This window comes from Arctopsyche grandis, chromosome 5 (assembly GCF_051622035.1).
Source record: "Arctopsyche grandis isolate Sample6627 chromosome 5, ASM5162203v2, whole genome shotgun sequence".
NCBI lineage: Eukaryota > Metazoa > Arthropoda > Insecta > Trichoptera > Hydropsychidae > Arctopsyche > Arctopsyche grandis.
Window position 1 is genome coordinate 24,008,630 of NC_135359.1, and position 17,631 is coordinate 24,026,260.

The 17,631-nt window shown below is 32.1% G+C and overlaps 1 protein-coding gene across 1 annotated transcript in view; it reads right to left on the minus strand.

The window, feature by feature from the left end:
• The window catches only part of Ptx1 (pituitary homeobox homolog Ptx1), a 61,821-nt gene extending 45,253 nt beyond the window's left edge, over window positions 1-16,568 (minus strand). Inside the window, exons 1-2 of the mRNA XM_077430677.1 lie at window positions 16,089-16,568; window positions 7,854-8,422 (exon numbers count right to left, since the gene is read on the minus strand). Of these exons, the coding sequence (XP_077286803.1) occupies window positions 7,854-8,100 (247 nt within the window). The 5' untranslated portion in view covers window positions 8,101-8,422; window positions 16,089-16,568. The remainder of the gene's footprint in view (window positions 1-7,853; window positions 8,423-16,088) is intronic.
• Between the last annotated feature and the right edge of the window lie 1,063 nt (window positions 16,569-17,631).

Below are 17,631 nucleotides of genomic sequence, written 5' to 3' on the forward strand. Positions count from 1 at the left end.
TTCGATTTGTAAACATGTTAGACATATGTATGTATGTAATTTTCAATTAAATTCACAAATGAAAAAGCTGCATAAGCGATATCATTCAACAAATGCACGGCATATGGCTTACATACATTATAATAAAAATGGTATGAAACACCGTTGCGAACAAATGTGGACACTACATACATTTGGTGTTGGGTGGCATTTAAAAAAAATATCTTTTATTATTGGCGGGCGTGGTCGTAATAAATTTCAGCAAAATGTCCCCAAAGCAAACATCCCGCTAGTCGGCTTCCCTATTCGAAATTCCCAATCTGACAACTGCAGATATATTATTGTCTCTTTTAAAACCGACTAGTCTCGATCTTACGATTGTGGAGCGTTTATTTAAGCCGTTAGAACCGCCTCTCCGTAATAAAAATATTAAGTGATCGTCGTGCCGCATTTCATGAGAATTTGAACGTATAATAATATCCAGTTTATGGACGTTTTTATTTGCCACTTGCCTCCCTCGAACAAAAAAAAAATGAAGCAAGTTCATTATGAGGCCCATTTTTTCATTTCGTGTCATCGCAATTAAACTTGAGAAATTATGACACTTTTATAATCAATTACGAAATTTATTACGTTACCGTTACATTGATGAATATAACGAATCTAACGCAAGTACAATACAATATGGTGCATACAATTCAAGAATATACATATGTATTTATTTTTTTAGTTTATTTGGAATAAAAGGGAATTAGCCAATGAATAAATATTTGCTATGAAAGTAACAATTCGTGTATTTGAAAATTAGCGGTGACTAATTAACCTAAACATTAAATGGACTGATATAGTGATATAGCTAAAACTATTATAGCTATAGATCAATGATCAAAAATATTACTGAAAGGGATCAGGAAATAAATATGTTTTTTTATTCATACCTTCATATTCATATTAAACTATTCATACCTTCGAATAATTAAAAATATATAGACATACATATATACATACTTAGATTATGTATATATATATATATATATATATATATATATATATATATATATATATATATATATATTTTATACATATATATTTTATCTTACAAATGCACATAATTTTTGCAAAAAAGTATCCAATGAGTAATAGTTTGATGATTGCAATTTTTTTATAATTATATTTTCTATTGTAATATGGTACGTACATATGTATGTATAATTGAATATTTTTCTTTGTGAAATTCAATTTTCATAATGTTGTTCTGTATTGGCGTATCTAAAGGGAGTCCACTCTTTTATCGAATTTTATTAATATTATCAGAATGTGTATTCTTGCTGAAAATTGGTTAGACGTTAGGGCTATTCTAGATTGGATTGAACTCAGGGAAAACGTGTGTTTTTTTTCTATTAAATTCAATGGCTTGCAGGTAGAACATTATGGCAAACACCAAAAGAGGCTCAGACAAATCGTTAACGGAGGCTTAGTCCTGATCCCCGGCCTTAGCCTCAAGTGCGCTGCGAATAATTGGGTTGAGGATAGAGATTATGAGACCAGATTTATATACATTCAATGGAATCTGGAAAAGAAAAGGGGAATATGTGTTTATCTACGTCCCGTATGAAAAAAATTAAAACAAAATTTCACCCAACCGTTGTCTCGTTTCGCGATCGAATTTTCAATCCGTTTAATCCTATCGAGTATTAAAATTATATGTACGATACCATCAATAGAAATTTCCATGATAATTAAATGATCATTGGATATAATACATACATACATATCTAACGAAAAACAATAATCTCTAGACTAGTCGACGATAAGACGTCGATGAAAACCGGAAAATTTCAGTTAGACATGCCGTGATCGATGTGATTCATTATAAAATCATAAGCCACTTTATTTTTATTTCAAGTCTGTGTATATACCTATTATAAGACTATCATTTACGATTTTTTTATTGTCTGATTACGATTCAATTTTGACCCCTACGCGCAGACGCTAATGACATAATCGTCTTTAGACGAAAATCAATTAGATTTTTTATTGCCGTATCAGTATGCATATTAAAGCAGCAATAAAGCAAATGTCCTCTCTGCGGAGGGACGTGAGTATACAAAAAAAGTGCAACAATCACATTAGCTTTATTCATTCAAACCGACGTGTAACGAACTCCCCCATTTTTTAATGTGATGGATTACAAACTAACACCTTCTATGTGCATATGCGAAAACGCTTATTTGTACGTACTCCATGTGTTAAAAAAGATATAAGAATTATAAATAGGTTTATAAGCTTTTTTTCCTATTGTGCCTAACACTAAATTAAAACAGGATAATACTATAATTACTAACAAAAATAAATAAATAAAATTTTACTATAGAAAATGATCAGAAGATCAGTAGCTATTAAAATATATAAAAGATTTATTGTGATTATTTATTGTAATCTAATAATAATAAAAAACATTTAAAATCAAAAAAGATATGCAGCCATTTCTGTACCCAAAAATATATTTATGTAATAAATTTTCAATTCAAAATAATTTATTTTAACTTTTTTCGTATTGGATCACAGTAACGTTTTACATATGTAGGTATTCCAATTTGTCACCGTGTATAATATAATCAAATATAAAATAAATTTAATAAAAACATTGTTATATATTCAATGCCAGATTAAACACTGGTTTATTTTATAGATACTGCTAATAAGATATCTAAGGATTTGTTTAATTAAAATGTCATTATTTTTCTATTCCTTAGAAAATTTATATTTTCGGGCTAATTTACATTACGGGTAGCCACTGAGCGACACCTATATTAAACTTGTACATATATATAATATATTTATTGATCTTAAATTTGAAATCGTATTCAAATAATTTTTACATGGTGGGTAGGGTGGTTTTGAGGAACTGTTTCAAGAACGAAATAAGATAAATTATGATCAGCAGCACTACAGAAATACTTCCGAATAAATTATTTTCAAGCCAGGGCGGGCTTGAACCCGGGAACCTCTCGGTGGTAAGCATTAACGAAACCACCAAGCTATGCTGCTAATTATCAAAGAGTAATTGTAAACTGTCAATTATTTTTTAATAATGATTTAATTGTGTACTGAGCAGACTATCAAACTTACTATGTAGAATGAATACAAGTGTCATACTATGAAAAATATCTGATAAAATAACAAATATAAAACATGTAATATAATAAAATCGTTTTTGTGCACATATGTACATATGTACATACATATGTACTTACATGATACGGCCAATGCTATTAATCAGATTTGAAAAGTTTATTTTGGGTTTGGTTTTAGGTTATATTAGGTAAGATTAAGTTAAAAATAAAAAATAATAATCACATTAACCAGTTATTTATATTATATAACATCCGTATCTGTTATATTGACCGTAGCTTAAATATATAATAGATAGACTAGTTGTTAACCCGGCTTCGCTCAGTATTCTTAATATAAACATTTTTAATATGGCGAATCTAATAGTAAATATTAATTTGTTTTTTTATTAAATTTATTTGAATCGAAAAAAAAAAATTCAAATTCTATTCAAATTCAACAATATCGAATCGTCGTCATAGAAACATTGAATTATTTTTAGATTACCAACAAACTTTACATACATATGTACATACAAAGTCTCTTTCGAAATTATATATTAGATTTAAGTACTGCATAGTCTTTTGAAACTTATCGAGATCGCTGTTGGATGTCTTGGATTGTCTAAATAATTTGATTTCCGGCCTATTCAATCTCGACGACATATCGTTATGACAAATTTTAGCAAATTGTTTATAAAGAGATCGGAAGAATTCGTAAGGCAAGCACTTTGACCGCTACTATAACAATACACTGATTAGATATGCTATTCGTCAGAGCACGCATCTTCTAAAATCATCAGTCATATAAGATGTAAAATTTTCCGCTTATATTTTATCAATATACATATGTATTCCTCAAAATTTATATGTTAAAAAAGCCTTGTAAAAATTACTTGGAATCCCTACTGTAAATAGATTCAATATCCATAGTTTCGAATTTATTTATCTAATGTATCACTTAAATTAAAAAAGGCATCAGGTGTATGCTAAAAGGAAAAGATTTTTTTTATATAATAGCATGTCCCCTATTTGAGCTGCAATAACTGCATACAAATGATGTACGCCGCCGCAGCTAATTGCATCCCTAAACATAGTTCAATGACAAAGTGAGTCTCCAGGGGGTAGAAAAGTTATTTCACTACGCGTCCCCATACGAGAACGAATAAATTACCCGACCAAATTAAATTAAAAAAAATAATAATAAAACAATACCGCAAAAAATTCCACATTACGCAAATTTTTTTCAAATAAAATACTCGACTAATTTTACGGAGAATTTTTGCGAGAGCACACCACTAATTTTAAATACGTTAAACATAAATTGCCTCAGAGTAATATGAACACACACACACACACACACACAGTTGGTTTTATACTTGATTTACCCTCGCACGTACGAGGGTAATTTGTATCGCTTTAGTGCGATAGTGTACGTATTTATTATGCATTGTACCCTTCACCATACTTTGCGAGGGTCGCGACCCTCCAGCGCGAGCCCCAGTTTGAAAAACAACACCTACACGCTCGATTAACTGTATGAATATACGTGCGCAACAACTCGAGTTGATTTGGTATGAAATTTCAATGAAGTGTACACTCGCGGGTGAAATTATTTTATATTATGTATTATGTGAGTTGTGACGATACGATATTTTCTACGCTGTGCATTGAAGCGTGTGCGATGCAAGTTTTCGAGAAAATAACACTCGAGTCCTTATCGCATGTATTTGAATACTCAAAGAGATATCAGAGTGTGTGCGATATCGCAGTGGTAGTACCCCAAAATAAGTGGTGTAGTCATATTGAGACAGTTGACATGCTTTGTATGATCTTTCTTATTTGTAATTTATTTTCAAAGAATAAATAAATAAAGAATTTTTATTCTTATTTCTATTCGGTGCCATTTTTTTTTTGATCGCGATTTTTGTCATTAAGTGGTGTGCATTTTTTTATAAATAAACCTAATAGTAAATTAAACAGGATATCTTGGTTTATTATAGAATAAAAGAAATACCATATATTCAGTAAAGATTCAAATTAGATTCGTTTGCTTAAATACATTTAATCATAATCTGAAATAGGGTATAGAATTTTTCGCAAAAGAAAAATATCATCCATTTCTGGATGCAGGTCTCTCCAACACGCTTCTACTCGTCTCTTTTTTGCGCAACTCTCATCCATCTCACCCCACACATTTTCCTAATTTCGTCTACCCATCTTCCCTGCGATCTTCCTGTTACTCTTTTGCATTCTCTCGGGTACCATTCTAGCACTTCTTTTGTCCACCTTTCTTCCATTCTTCTAGCCACGTGGCCTGCCCATTGATATTTCGATCGCTTTACTCTATCCACTATGTCCACTACCCTTGTCATACTTTTCACCCACGTGTTTCGCTTCCTGTCTTTCTTCGTTATTTCAATCATACAGCGTTCCATACTTCTTTGAGTGCAATTGATTTATAAATAAATGCTGTGTTTGAAACAGACAACATGAACTAGAGAAATGATTATGACTATTAAATGGGACTGAAAAAATCAAACTAAAAATGAATAAACATTTCCTTCTACTCATGAATTGAATTGCTTCTGAAGTAAAGAAATAATTATTTTATTTATGATAAACACAATTGATACAGTATATTCTTCAATTGCTCTTAAAAGCTAGCAAGTGAATTTGCAACAGCTTTTATGTAATTTCAATAGAAAATATTCATAAAAAAAATTTATATAATAAATACAAAGCTTCCAATACCGGTTACACCAAAACTCTTTTTTTACATCACCGAAAACTGATGAAAATCGCACAGTTAACGGTTAATTAATAATTATGTAATTTACAATTGAATTGAATAAATTCAAGACCTACATACATATGTATATGCATATGTACATATGTACATTATTTTTTTCTAAAAAAGAAACTGTCAATGTATTTTCCAAGTGAATGTGTGTTTTCAGTTGTAAATAAAATTTGCTAAAGAAATTTTATTTCGGCCACAACATATATTCGAAAGCCGAAAATATTCGTTACTGAAATTAATTTTTCATTCAATTAATAAAAAAGTATATTGCATTCACTGCTTATAGCATATTGAATTTAAACTTTGAAATTTATTTATTTAGATTTTCTCAAATCTCATTGTAAAAGTTTAATCATTCTAAAGCACCAAATTTGTATATGTTACAGTCCAAGTGTTCACTCCGGTTCGTTCATGAACACACTAGTTTATTGATACACGAGCTATTGGTTTTAGTTTAACTACTTACAGTCCGAAGCTACCTTCAAATATACTCACGAGTATATTTGAAGTACTAATTTAAAATATCTCGAGACTCGTTTTCTCAACTGTCTCGTTTTCGTCTGCTTAAACAGGAGTTTGTACATATATTGGATACAAAAAAGTTTATTGTTTATATCTATGTAATATCTTTAATATAAGAGACATTTTTAAGCTATTAACACACCTTTAAAATATTTAAAAAACGATTAAAAATCAAATCTTAGTATATTTTTCGAATTATTAATGTTTATCTCGTAAAATAAGAATTGCACTATTTCAAATCTCGAATCAGTAAATACTGACTAGCAAGTTTGTACACTAGCTTTGGCTAAAGCTTACGACGATAGATTCCGCTACTCGATACTCTCACTAGACAAGAATACACTGACGCGCAAATTCATGCACTTGCTGCTGTGCACTAGTAAATCAGCTAACGAATTAAATTTGAGTGGTTTGACAGCTGAACAAGGTTTGACGTTGCTCTTGCAATGAATTTTATGCTCAAGAATATAACTGGTTGTGTTCAAATAACTAATTTATTTTTGAATTGTTAGGAAATAGAAAATAATTAACAATTACAATTACACACATCCGTATTACCTACGGTTTAAGGTTAGGCTAGGTTATATTTTATTTTGTTCATTAATAATATATTTTTTTATATAATGTCGCATTCTTTCAGTTTTTAGTTAAATCCGCCATATGCCAATTAATTATATACTTAAGAATGTCAACTTGTTATTCCTTTCGTTAACATTTACTACGTATTAGTGTATGAATTTACTAGTAAACGTGTCCATTCATTCTCCCATGTATACTGATACCGTGTATACAAACTCGACGACGAAACACACCGAAAAAGTTAGGCAAACGATTCTTGAGATATTGCAAAAAAAGTTTCAAAATTGAAATTAAAAATCATTTCATCAATATTTTTCACAATACACATTAAGCAGTAATAAGATTGAGGTTCACCTGATATATTTTCAAAAGTTTCAAATGAGAGTCATGGTTAAAAAAAATAGCTAAGGTATCACCAGCAAGTTACTACTTGAACATAACTACGTAGTATGAGAACGAAAGACACTTCTCAATTTCGTAATAAATTAAAAAAAAATTTAACCCCGGGCCAGAGCCATGTGATGCCCCAGATGCCCGGGCCATGAGTAGAGCTTACTAACTTACTAGGAACGCAATGAAATAATTAATACAATAAAATAATGAAAATCAGTGTCAGAAGTGGGATCAATGATAATGAATACGTCGGGTATTAAAACCATAGTGACAAGTACATACAACTTACTATGAACGCAATGAATGGACTAATAAAATAAAATAATGAAACTGAGTATTATTCAATTGAAAATCAGTGTCAGAAGTGGGATTCGATTTCAATACCAAATCGGTCGGAGTAGTGTCAGAAGTGGGATCAAGGATAATGAACACGTCACAGGGGCATCGTATGGGACGAAACTCACCACGTTTCAGCCTCTCGATGGGCTCATGGTGGGGCAGGACATGATCGGCGAGCGCCGGAGCCCCCATGAGGCCGGTGGTGATGGCCGAGCTGACGGAGACGGCGGCCGCGACCGGGTCGTGCAGGTGGTGCGCGTGCGCGTGCGCGTGGTGCGCGTGCGCATGCGCGTGTGCGTGCGCGTGCGGCTCCTGTTGCACCAGATCCTGCAGGCACAGCCCGCCACCGGCCGCCTCGCCCAGCGGCTCCATGCCCGGAAGCAGCCCGCTCGCGAACACGTCCTTGTACACGCGGAGGTGAATGGTGACGCCGGTTATTCTCACCACACCACCACACACTTCCGGTTATTCACTTCCGGCTATTCCGGCCGGCTCTTGCCTTACCGGCCCTTACAAAACCGATAGCACTCTTACCAACAACACCACGACAATATCGACATCGTTCTAACCTTACACTCAGGCCCTTCTACAAAAATATATATTTATATTTATATTATCTATGTATATTTGGCTTAATGATTCGCGCGCAAGTTTTACTGCATCGTCTTTGTCGCTTTTCGGTTGGTGTGTCAATCTGAAACGTAAAACGAACAATCTTTTAGTTTTTCAATAAAATTTGCATGCACAAATGTAAGAATGTAAGAAGTATGTTAGATGAATTGAAATGGTTGGATATTAGAAATAATGTTAAATTAAGCACTTTAAAATTTGTATATAAGCTAGATAAGAATCTATTACCCAAATATTTTAATAATCATAGTTAGGAATATAGATATACATAATTATAAAACTAGAAATAGGAATAAATTAATTATAGGTAGAGTTAAGAAAAGAAAAACTGCAGGAGGTGTTTTACACAGAGTTGTTCAAATATATAATGTCCTTCCTGAGAGTATTAGAGGTGCTAGTAACATTGGTACTTTCTTAAGGGGTGTTAATGGATACCTCTGTGGAAGATGATGTAATTATATATGTAAGTTTGATAAAATGCTAAGTTTGTTAATTTTGTTGTTATATTATAGTTGTTAGTTTAAGTTTAAAATTGTAAATTGTAAATAATTCATTAGCAATTTTCTATTTAATAATAATAAATAAAAAATAGGAGGCGTTGATATAGTTGGCGTTATTTATTTATTTATTTAAATTGGCACACATACAGAATAAAATATAAAAAATAAAGCAGTATAGTTAGACAAAAATTAACAAATAGAAATAAAAATATACTATTCCATGTACAGTGAGCACCACATGGTAATATATGAAAACAAAAAATGAAAATTACAAAAATATATCAAAATTAAAAGCAATGAATGACAATGAAAGTGAAGAAGCAAATCAGCCACAGATTAGCTTCTTCGCCTTAGCCCTAAAAATACTGAAAGAGTCAGTAAAAAGGTCGGGACGATCATCTAAACCAGTGGTTCCCAAGCTGTGGTACGCGTACCACTTGGTGGTACACGGTTGATGGTTGGTGGTACGCGAAAAAAATCAGTAATGGCGGACATGCAAGAATGAATGATTTATAATCATAATTAGAAATATTTTTTATATAATTAATAAAAATTATCTTAATTAATCATAGTCGACGTCAATATGTACAGTTGATGATGGAAAATCCGGCAATTGATAGCGTTTTATAAAAGAGAAATATAGAAATAGATTGAATGTAGCTCCAGACTTGAGATAATATCTCGCATCATTTGAACTGAATTTTAAAAAACGTTCCTCGAAATAAGCACAAGAATCTCATTAAATTTATTTTGTTACGAGATTTACTTAATAAAAGAAAATATATTATATGTACTTTAATTTTGTGTTTTCATGAAAACCATTTATCAATAATAGAAGTATGACGAAATAGTAGATAAATATATTAAACTTTGAGCATATTATAATTGTGACTCCGCAAATAACTTTTTTTCCACAAAATTTCTTAACAAAACAGATCCATTGCGTCTTTAAATTCCATACCATGCAAATACTATATGTATAATTATACTTGCGATAACAAATTTCATGAAATACAATCATTTTTATATGGTGGTACAATTTAGCGTAATGTATTACCAAGTGGTACGCGAGTCAAAAAAGGTTGGGAACCGCTGATCTAAACCAAACCATCGTAAAGACGGCATATACGTGTGATTGCACTATTAAAATAAAAGAAGTGTTGTTACGACAAATTGGTGGATAAGAAATATTTTTATATCTGGTGAATCGGGCATTAACGTTAAAATTAATTTCGTTCATAGCAGATGTGTCAAGGATACCATTAGAAATCTTGTATAAAATTAACAAATCGGAAACCCTTCTGCGCTGAGACAATTTTTTTTATTTATTTTAAGTTTATTTTGGACCATACAGGAGTCCCTAATGCGCCACAATGGTCGAAAAGATGCAGAGAGATGAGAAAAATAAAAATACACACATATATGTATAGACAGACAAAAAATAAACATTTATAGATAATCATTAAAAACGACAGCAGACAAAATAATAATAAAATACAAAGTAGGGAATTTCTTGCCATAGTCAGCACCAATATATGTATGTATAATAATCAGCGGCAAATACAAAACATCCACTGCAAGGCCCAAATGGAAGAGAGAAGATCAAAATTCCACTCGTACAATTATGAAAATGGTGATGAGCGCAGGCCACCAGAAAAATAGGTTAAAACAATCTCCGATAACCTACACTCACTGAGGTGGAAAATATCACATTCTGGATCAGTAGCTACGATTTCATTGAGAAGTCGGATAGCTCTTGGAATTGGAGATATAGTTAAACCTATATAATTGATAGGCGTTAAATAGAGCCGTACGAAGGGGAGGGGGGGAGGGAGAGGAGTAAAGGGAGATCAATATTGTCATCACAAATTTTAATTTTGGATGTGAGTTTTAAATAAATAAATGCAACAGTTGGACTCAATTTGAGTTTCGAACAACTTCGGAAGGTACCACAAAATTTTGATTTCCATGATAGAGGAAACAGCTGATTTATTAACTAACTTCAGTGGGTCCGGATTTTCATTTTAAAATTGGCTTTGCATGAAAATTTTCATTTGGAAATCCTTCGATTAATTGGTAAATTCAATTTTATAGCAAATTAAATAAATAGGCAGAGTTATAACTAAGGAACGGATACTCATTAGGGCTATGAAAATAACAATACACGTTCGAACACAGCTAAAATCAAGAAAGCAATTATTAAATAATGCTTGGTTTTCGACTCGGTTAATAATGGCTTAAACATTTTCTTCCTAATTACATAGTATCCGTACTTTAGTTATACCGTATAAACTATCTTGAGTAAATCAGTAACTGCCGTATCAGCTTAAAGATCTTTCAGTGAACTTAAAATAGTCAAAAGTTATTTGAGATCTAAAATGGCTCAGGATAGTAATTTTTGTGTACTTTTAATTTAAAGCAAGGTAACATAATTCTTAGATTTAGATTTTGTCTCTTTGAAGACAGACAAGATCAATTTTAATTTTGAAAAACTTTGAAATTCTAGTTAGTTAGGCAATCACGTTATTCTATTAAAATTAAAATAAAACTAAACTCGTATTAAAAACGAATTATTATTTTTATTTTAATACATATAAATATGTGTAGTAGCATATTCATAGTTTATATAAATTTGAAATTAAATATAGTCTATCGACAAATAAAAACATTATTTAATTTAATTTAACACTTAATTTTTAATATTACATACATATAGGTACATGTATTTTGTATATTAAAATTCTTAAATAGATAATGACTTATTTTTCCATGAAAAATGAAGAATTCATTTAATATTATGATTGCATCTGACATATAAATATTAGACTAAATTAAACTCTAAATATTATACTGAAATAATTATAATATAACGATTATATTCTTTCTGATTAAAAAATGATTGCCTGAAATGTACATACATATGTACAAATGTATTATATATATTTGAGTACAACACTATTACAGAATGGTTGTAAAGTGAAATTTTTATGATTGATCGAAAAGATGTGCTAGAATAATTTTGACCACATAATAAGAGCCATGTTTAAATATGTACGTATAATAAATTAAATTAATCAACATTATGAATTTAATTAAAAACAAAAACAAACTAATATATATATATATATATATATATATATATATATATATATATATATATATATATATATATATATATATATATATATATATATATATATATAATATAAAGATCGGGAAAGTTATGTTAAATTCAATCATTCATTAACAAAAGTTAAATGCAACTATGTGAAGTTGACAAAAAAGGTTAGCAATTTGGATCTGTAACATGTACATATATCGTCTGATCCAATCTCTATATAACCTTGTCCAAATCTTTAATAGATGAAAACCATAACAAAAAATATATAAAATAATATATTATCACAATTTTTTTAAATTTATTTTATTGGAGATATATAGATTGTTATTGAAAAGAAGGTGATGATTTGGTGGATAGGCTAATTTTTCTAATGTGACTTCTATAGAAAATTTTTATTGATTTATTTATTTATTTCAGAATACTCAAGAAAGGCAGAAAAGCCGATGGACCCAAGGCCATTGATAATCATGTGTACAGTAGTACAGAAATACAAATATTAAATAAGATAATGAATAAGAAAAAAAAAATAAGATAAAATGACAAAAATAAAACATACAAGAGAAAATACAAAATAAAAACTTAACTTTAATAAAAAAGGAGAACTACAAAAATCCATTTATTTTAAGGAAATCATCCATTTATTTTTAAAATGGTTTAAATTACTAGAAGTTACTATTCATTGGAGACTATTCAATTTTTTTACCCCTCTATTTGAAAAAAGGATTCTTTAATTATCTTGTAATAATATTTTTTTCTTTGTCTGAGAGTATGACCTCTAAGTAAGTGTTTAGTAGGGAAGTTTATCATATTTTTATATAAACTTCCTATTTTTATATAAACTTTTATATAGAAGTGTAATGGTTATTTATAATTTTATGGACTTCAATTAAATCGCCTCTCATTTTTCTCGTCTCCAAAGTGTAAATATTCATTCTTTTCAATCTCATGTCATATTCATATGTATGTTAATAAGATTTTCAAAATATAAATTTGGCAATAACTTCAGAGCTATCGTTTTGATAGATAGATACATATGATATACAAAAAATTACAAGAAAGTGTTATCTTACATTTCAATTATTGCTAGTCTGTAATTATTTAATATGATATTAAATAGTGAATAGTTTGCTTCTGAAGCTTTATATAAGATTTATATTTTCCATCTTATCACACACTAAGATGGAAAATATTGGATTGGAAACGGACCATCAACTTTTCTAAAATTTCAACCCAAACTTGTCTCAAACACCATAGTAAGATATATAAAATATGATAATAATAAATTCCACACAAATTCGCGAAGTGGTCGATTCGCCATTTCACTTTGGAGGTCAACCCGGAAGCTTATGCCTAAATACGACACCGCCTCTCCGTAAACCGAAAAGCTTCAGGTTTAAGGGCGCTTGGCGCTTAAAACTTTTAAGCTGGCGACCGGCCGTCTGGGCAATCCGATTTGTAACAGAGGGCCGGCCCTTGACGCAAGTCTTAACCATTTAATAAACCGTCTCGGGATCAACGGAAAAGTGGAGGATGAACCGTCTGTCTCTACCCCATTGTCTTCGGTTCTAAAACGCAGACACCGGAGAAAATCCACCGCGTAATAAAAATACGGTTAGCGGATCAGGTGAAACGCGACCGTTCAACTAAACCGCGACAACGCTCAATTTTAAAATTTGCCACAAGAAAACAACAACCCCACCTGCAATGAACTCGAATATTCATCAGCCAAATGTGGACACTCTTCTTTGATACAAATTTTGATTGTTGAAAGTCAATTATGCACGTGCATTCTACACAAAGCAAAACGTCGTACAGAAGTATATATAAATAAACTCTATTATGTATTTTATTTTTCACTTTTCCGCTTTGGAAAATGTAAGTGTACCGACCGCCATATCCGCATGTATTGAAACGAGGAGTAACAAGAATGGGCAAGGCAGATCAATACGCGATTTCCTCGCGGGAGACAAGAAAGATACTTTGTTGAGAACAAGCGACGTGAACAGTTTTCACAATAAACCTTCCGAGACAGACTACCAATAACGACGCTTCGATCACACATACACACACACACACTCTTCCGTGACCCTTTTCCGGAAAATAAATATAAGGATGATGTGTGTGTGGGTAATCGAGGAAAACATGAGCAATAAATTGATGCAGTATCGATTGAGAGATGCGTCGAGTTTTACAAATGACTTTGTTTGGTGACTTGTTATAATTGTTTAAATTTAAATCCATTAATGTAATGTTAAAGATAAACAATGTATGTGTGTATATAATGTAAGCTACATATGTACTTGATACTTCAAAGTCAAATGATTTTTACACTGTTCAAACAATTGAAATTTATTACTACAATAATGTATCATAAAACGTATCTCATGAAAAGTACCATCGTTGTAATTTATATCTAATTAAACAGTTTTTAAATAAGAAAATTAATTTAAGTTATACTATTTTTTCGCTCAGATCATTGTTGACATTATAATAATTTAAAATAATTTTATTGATAATGAAAAAAAATTACAATATATAATGATAATACATATATTTATACTATAAATGTCAGTAAATCAATCATAATTGCTTCAAGTTTGTGTGTGTGTGTTCTATCAACAGAGCGGCAGTATATAAACTTACGCATTATTCCGTGTGTGGTCACTACCATTTTGGATAAGTCAACTTGTTAGATGAGTCCTCTAAATCCTTAAATCTCTATAGGATCAAATTGGATAACGATGAGGTTATTCGGTTCAGATGTGTGAATTACGGGCAAAACGACCGTATGGAAATTGAACTCGCTTTTAAATATTCGCGCTAATAAACAAATACAACGCATATTTTCAATATTGACATACGGCAGTTTTTAACACACATTTTTAATACTTCGTTACAGTGTGTATTTAGCATACCGTACAGATAATAATATATGTCATAAATTATCAAATTGAAATATGAATAATATTTACTACATACATACATATGTAAGTAGAGTAATATATGAGCTGTTACATTTGAAAGTGGCGGAAGTCCAATTTTCAGTTCCAAAAACATTATTTCAATTTGACTTATTCACAAATTCTTATCAATACTTTTAATTCGATATGTACATATACTTATTACATATATGTAGGCCACCAGTATTTTTTTAATATTGTAAACCGCAAAACATTATATTTAATGTTTTGCAAGATATTTCCTGAAATGAAGAAAAGTGTACTTAATAAGGCAAATTTAAATATAACGGCTCATATATTTATTTTTTGACTATTTGAAATATTTGGCTCCATCATTGACATTTTAACATTATAGACTAGTGCTTTTACCCGGATTCGCTCGTTATTTTTAATATAAACCACTTAAACATGGCCAATCAAATAGTAAACATTTTATTAAATTCATTTGAATATTCATTCGTTTTTTTATTAAATTTAACGACACGGATTCTACCACCCAAACCTTATATTAAACCTCACATACATACATACATACAAAAAAATTATATTACATGTACAATAATTCAAAACCATATGAAATTCAGTAGTTGGTTAATTTAATTTTGCAAATTTCATTTGATTGTGAGTACATAGTTTGATAGATTTTCATTTATTTTTTTCATTCAATACATACATATGAAATCGTTCTAGGTCAACTAACATGTTGACGTTCTATATACATACACTATACTATAGGTCCATATGTCATTGAAAAAATGGTGAAAATTTAACACACATTTTCAGCGTCGAATTCGACGGTATTTGATCACACAAAAAATATGATTTTTTTCCGAATTTTCCGACGCCGTTCGGCAGATTCGGCGCGCCGCTCTCCACAGCATTATAAAATTCCAAACAGAATCACGATAACGAGACAGTATACATTGCGGTTATTTGCATTGGACGCAGCCAAAGACAAACACACGCACACACACACACACACACAAGACAATAAAAACTCGTTTTTCCATCGTATTTACACAGAGACGCGCGTTGCATTTGCTCTGCGCCGGGAAGTGCGCTCTCCATCATCACCTGTTCTTATCACCACCGCAACTTTATCATAGGCCTAAAATCACACGCACACAACGGAAAAATTCGTTCACTTACTTTCGGAGTTTTTCAGTGTTTTTCAGACGGTCCACCTCAGAGACGATTGATCGATCCTGGCGCACGTGACAGTCTGCGCGGGCCACGGCAAGACATCGTAGGGGTTTGTTTACACCTTCGGTGCACACACGCGGCCTGTTTTCCCGTGGAAAAGTGTCAACAAATGCGCGAAACTTGCCACCGGCGGCTTCGACGCTTTCGGGAAACGTCGCCGGATAAATAAATAATAAAATTCGTGGTCGCGACAATAATAGAGCGGTATGATTTGCGGCGATACGGCGGGAGGGTTTACCCGGCAAATCCCATATAAAAGTATTAAAAAAGTCTTATGTGAGCTTACAGCGGCGCGTTCGCCAGCCGCTCTAATCTCGACCACTTCCCGCCGAGCTTTAACGCTAACTCCTCCACTCTATATATCATCCGGGCGAGGCTCGCGAACCGTCGCACCCGACCCCTGCTCTCGCTCTCCCTCTCTGGACTGACGTTCGAATCGCCTTTAGACAGAGACGCAATCATACGCTTTTATCTACTGATACTTCGCTCGCACCTACCGCTCGAAACGAACTGTCGCATCTGTGCCCGTCCTTATCTGACCCCCTACCCCATTGTGCAGTTAGACCGAGACGTGTATACGTGTTGTGTGTGCGAGGCGGGGCCACGCCCTTTGCGCCGCTGATAAGTGCACTTTTTCAGCGGAGAAAGTTCCTCTGTGTTGGCTCGTCCTAGCGCAATAGTTTTGCTCCTGGCCGTCAGCTGAGATGCGCCCGATTGAAAAGTCAATTCGCAAACTTCGGAGAGCCGGTGCAAGTGCATCGCGGTGCACGTGTGTGCTCGCGACAAAACAAACACGTGCGAATGCATGCAAAGTCTCTGTAAATTGGATTCTATTCGTGGCGTTTGATTGTAGGATTGTACATACATAGATGCTGCTTGTATACCTACCATACTTGGAACATTGAATGATTTAGATGCATATGTTTGTATATGTAAAATAATAACAAAAAAAAAAATTATAATATTTTAGTGTAAAATTGCTAGTATGAATCTAATTGGAGCAATTTTCATACACTTTAATATGATTTTAAAACAATTGTCTTTTATATTATTATGTACTAGCTGAAATCGGCATGCGTTGCAGTGCCACAATTACGCAAGCAATTCCCGTTCACATTTCGCGATAGGTGAATGCTTCAGCTTCGAATTAATACTTAATAATCAAATTAACTTGCAGTAATGATAATTTGTCGGAAAAACGCAGGCAGCGAACAAATTTGAAATTATTCAATTGTTTATTTATTTTACCCTAACAACCCAGGTGGCGACGCGAACATATTTGAAATTATTGCGTTGCAATGCCACTCATTCCCGTTTTTGGGCGATTTTTTTTACAGAAACCATCACGGACATACACACAATAACTCCTGTAAGTTTCGTCGCAATCGGTTGAATGGTATAGGAGCGCATACGTGATAGACAAACAGACAAATGGTTTCCGGCTACCCGGCTTCGCTCGGTATTTGTCAATCTAATAGTAAACATTTTA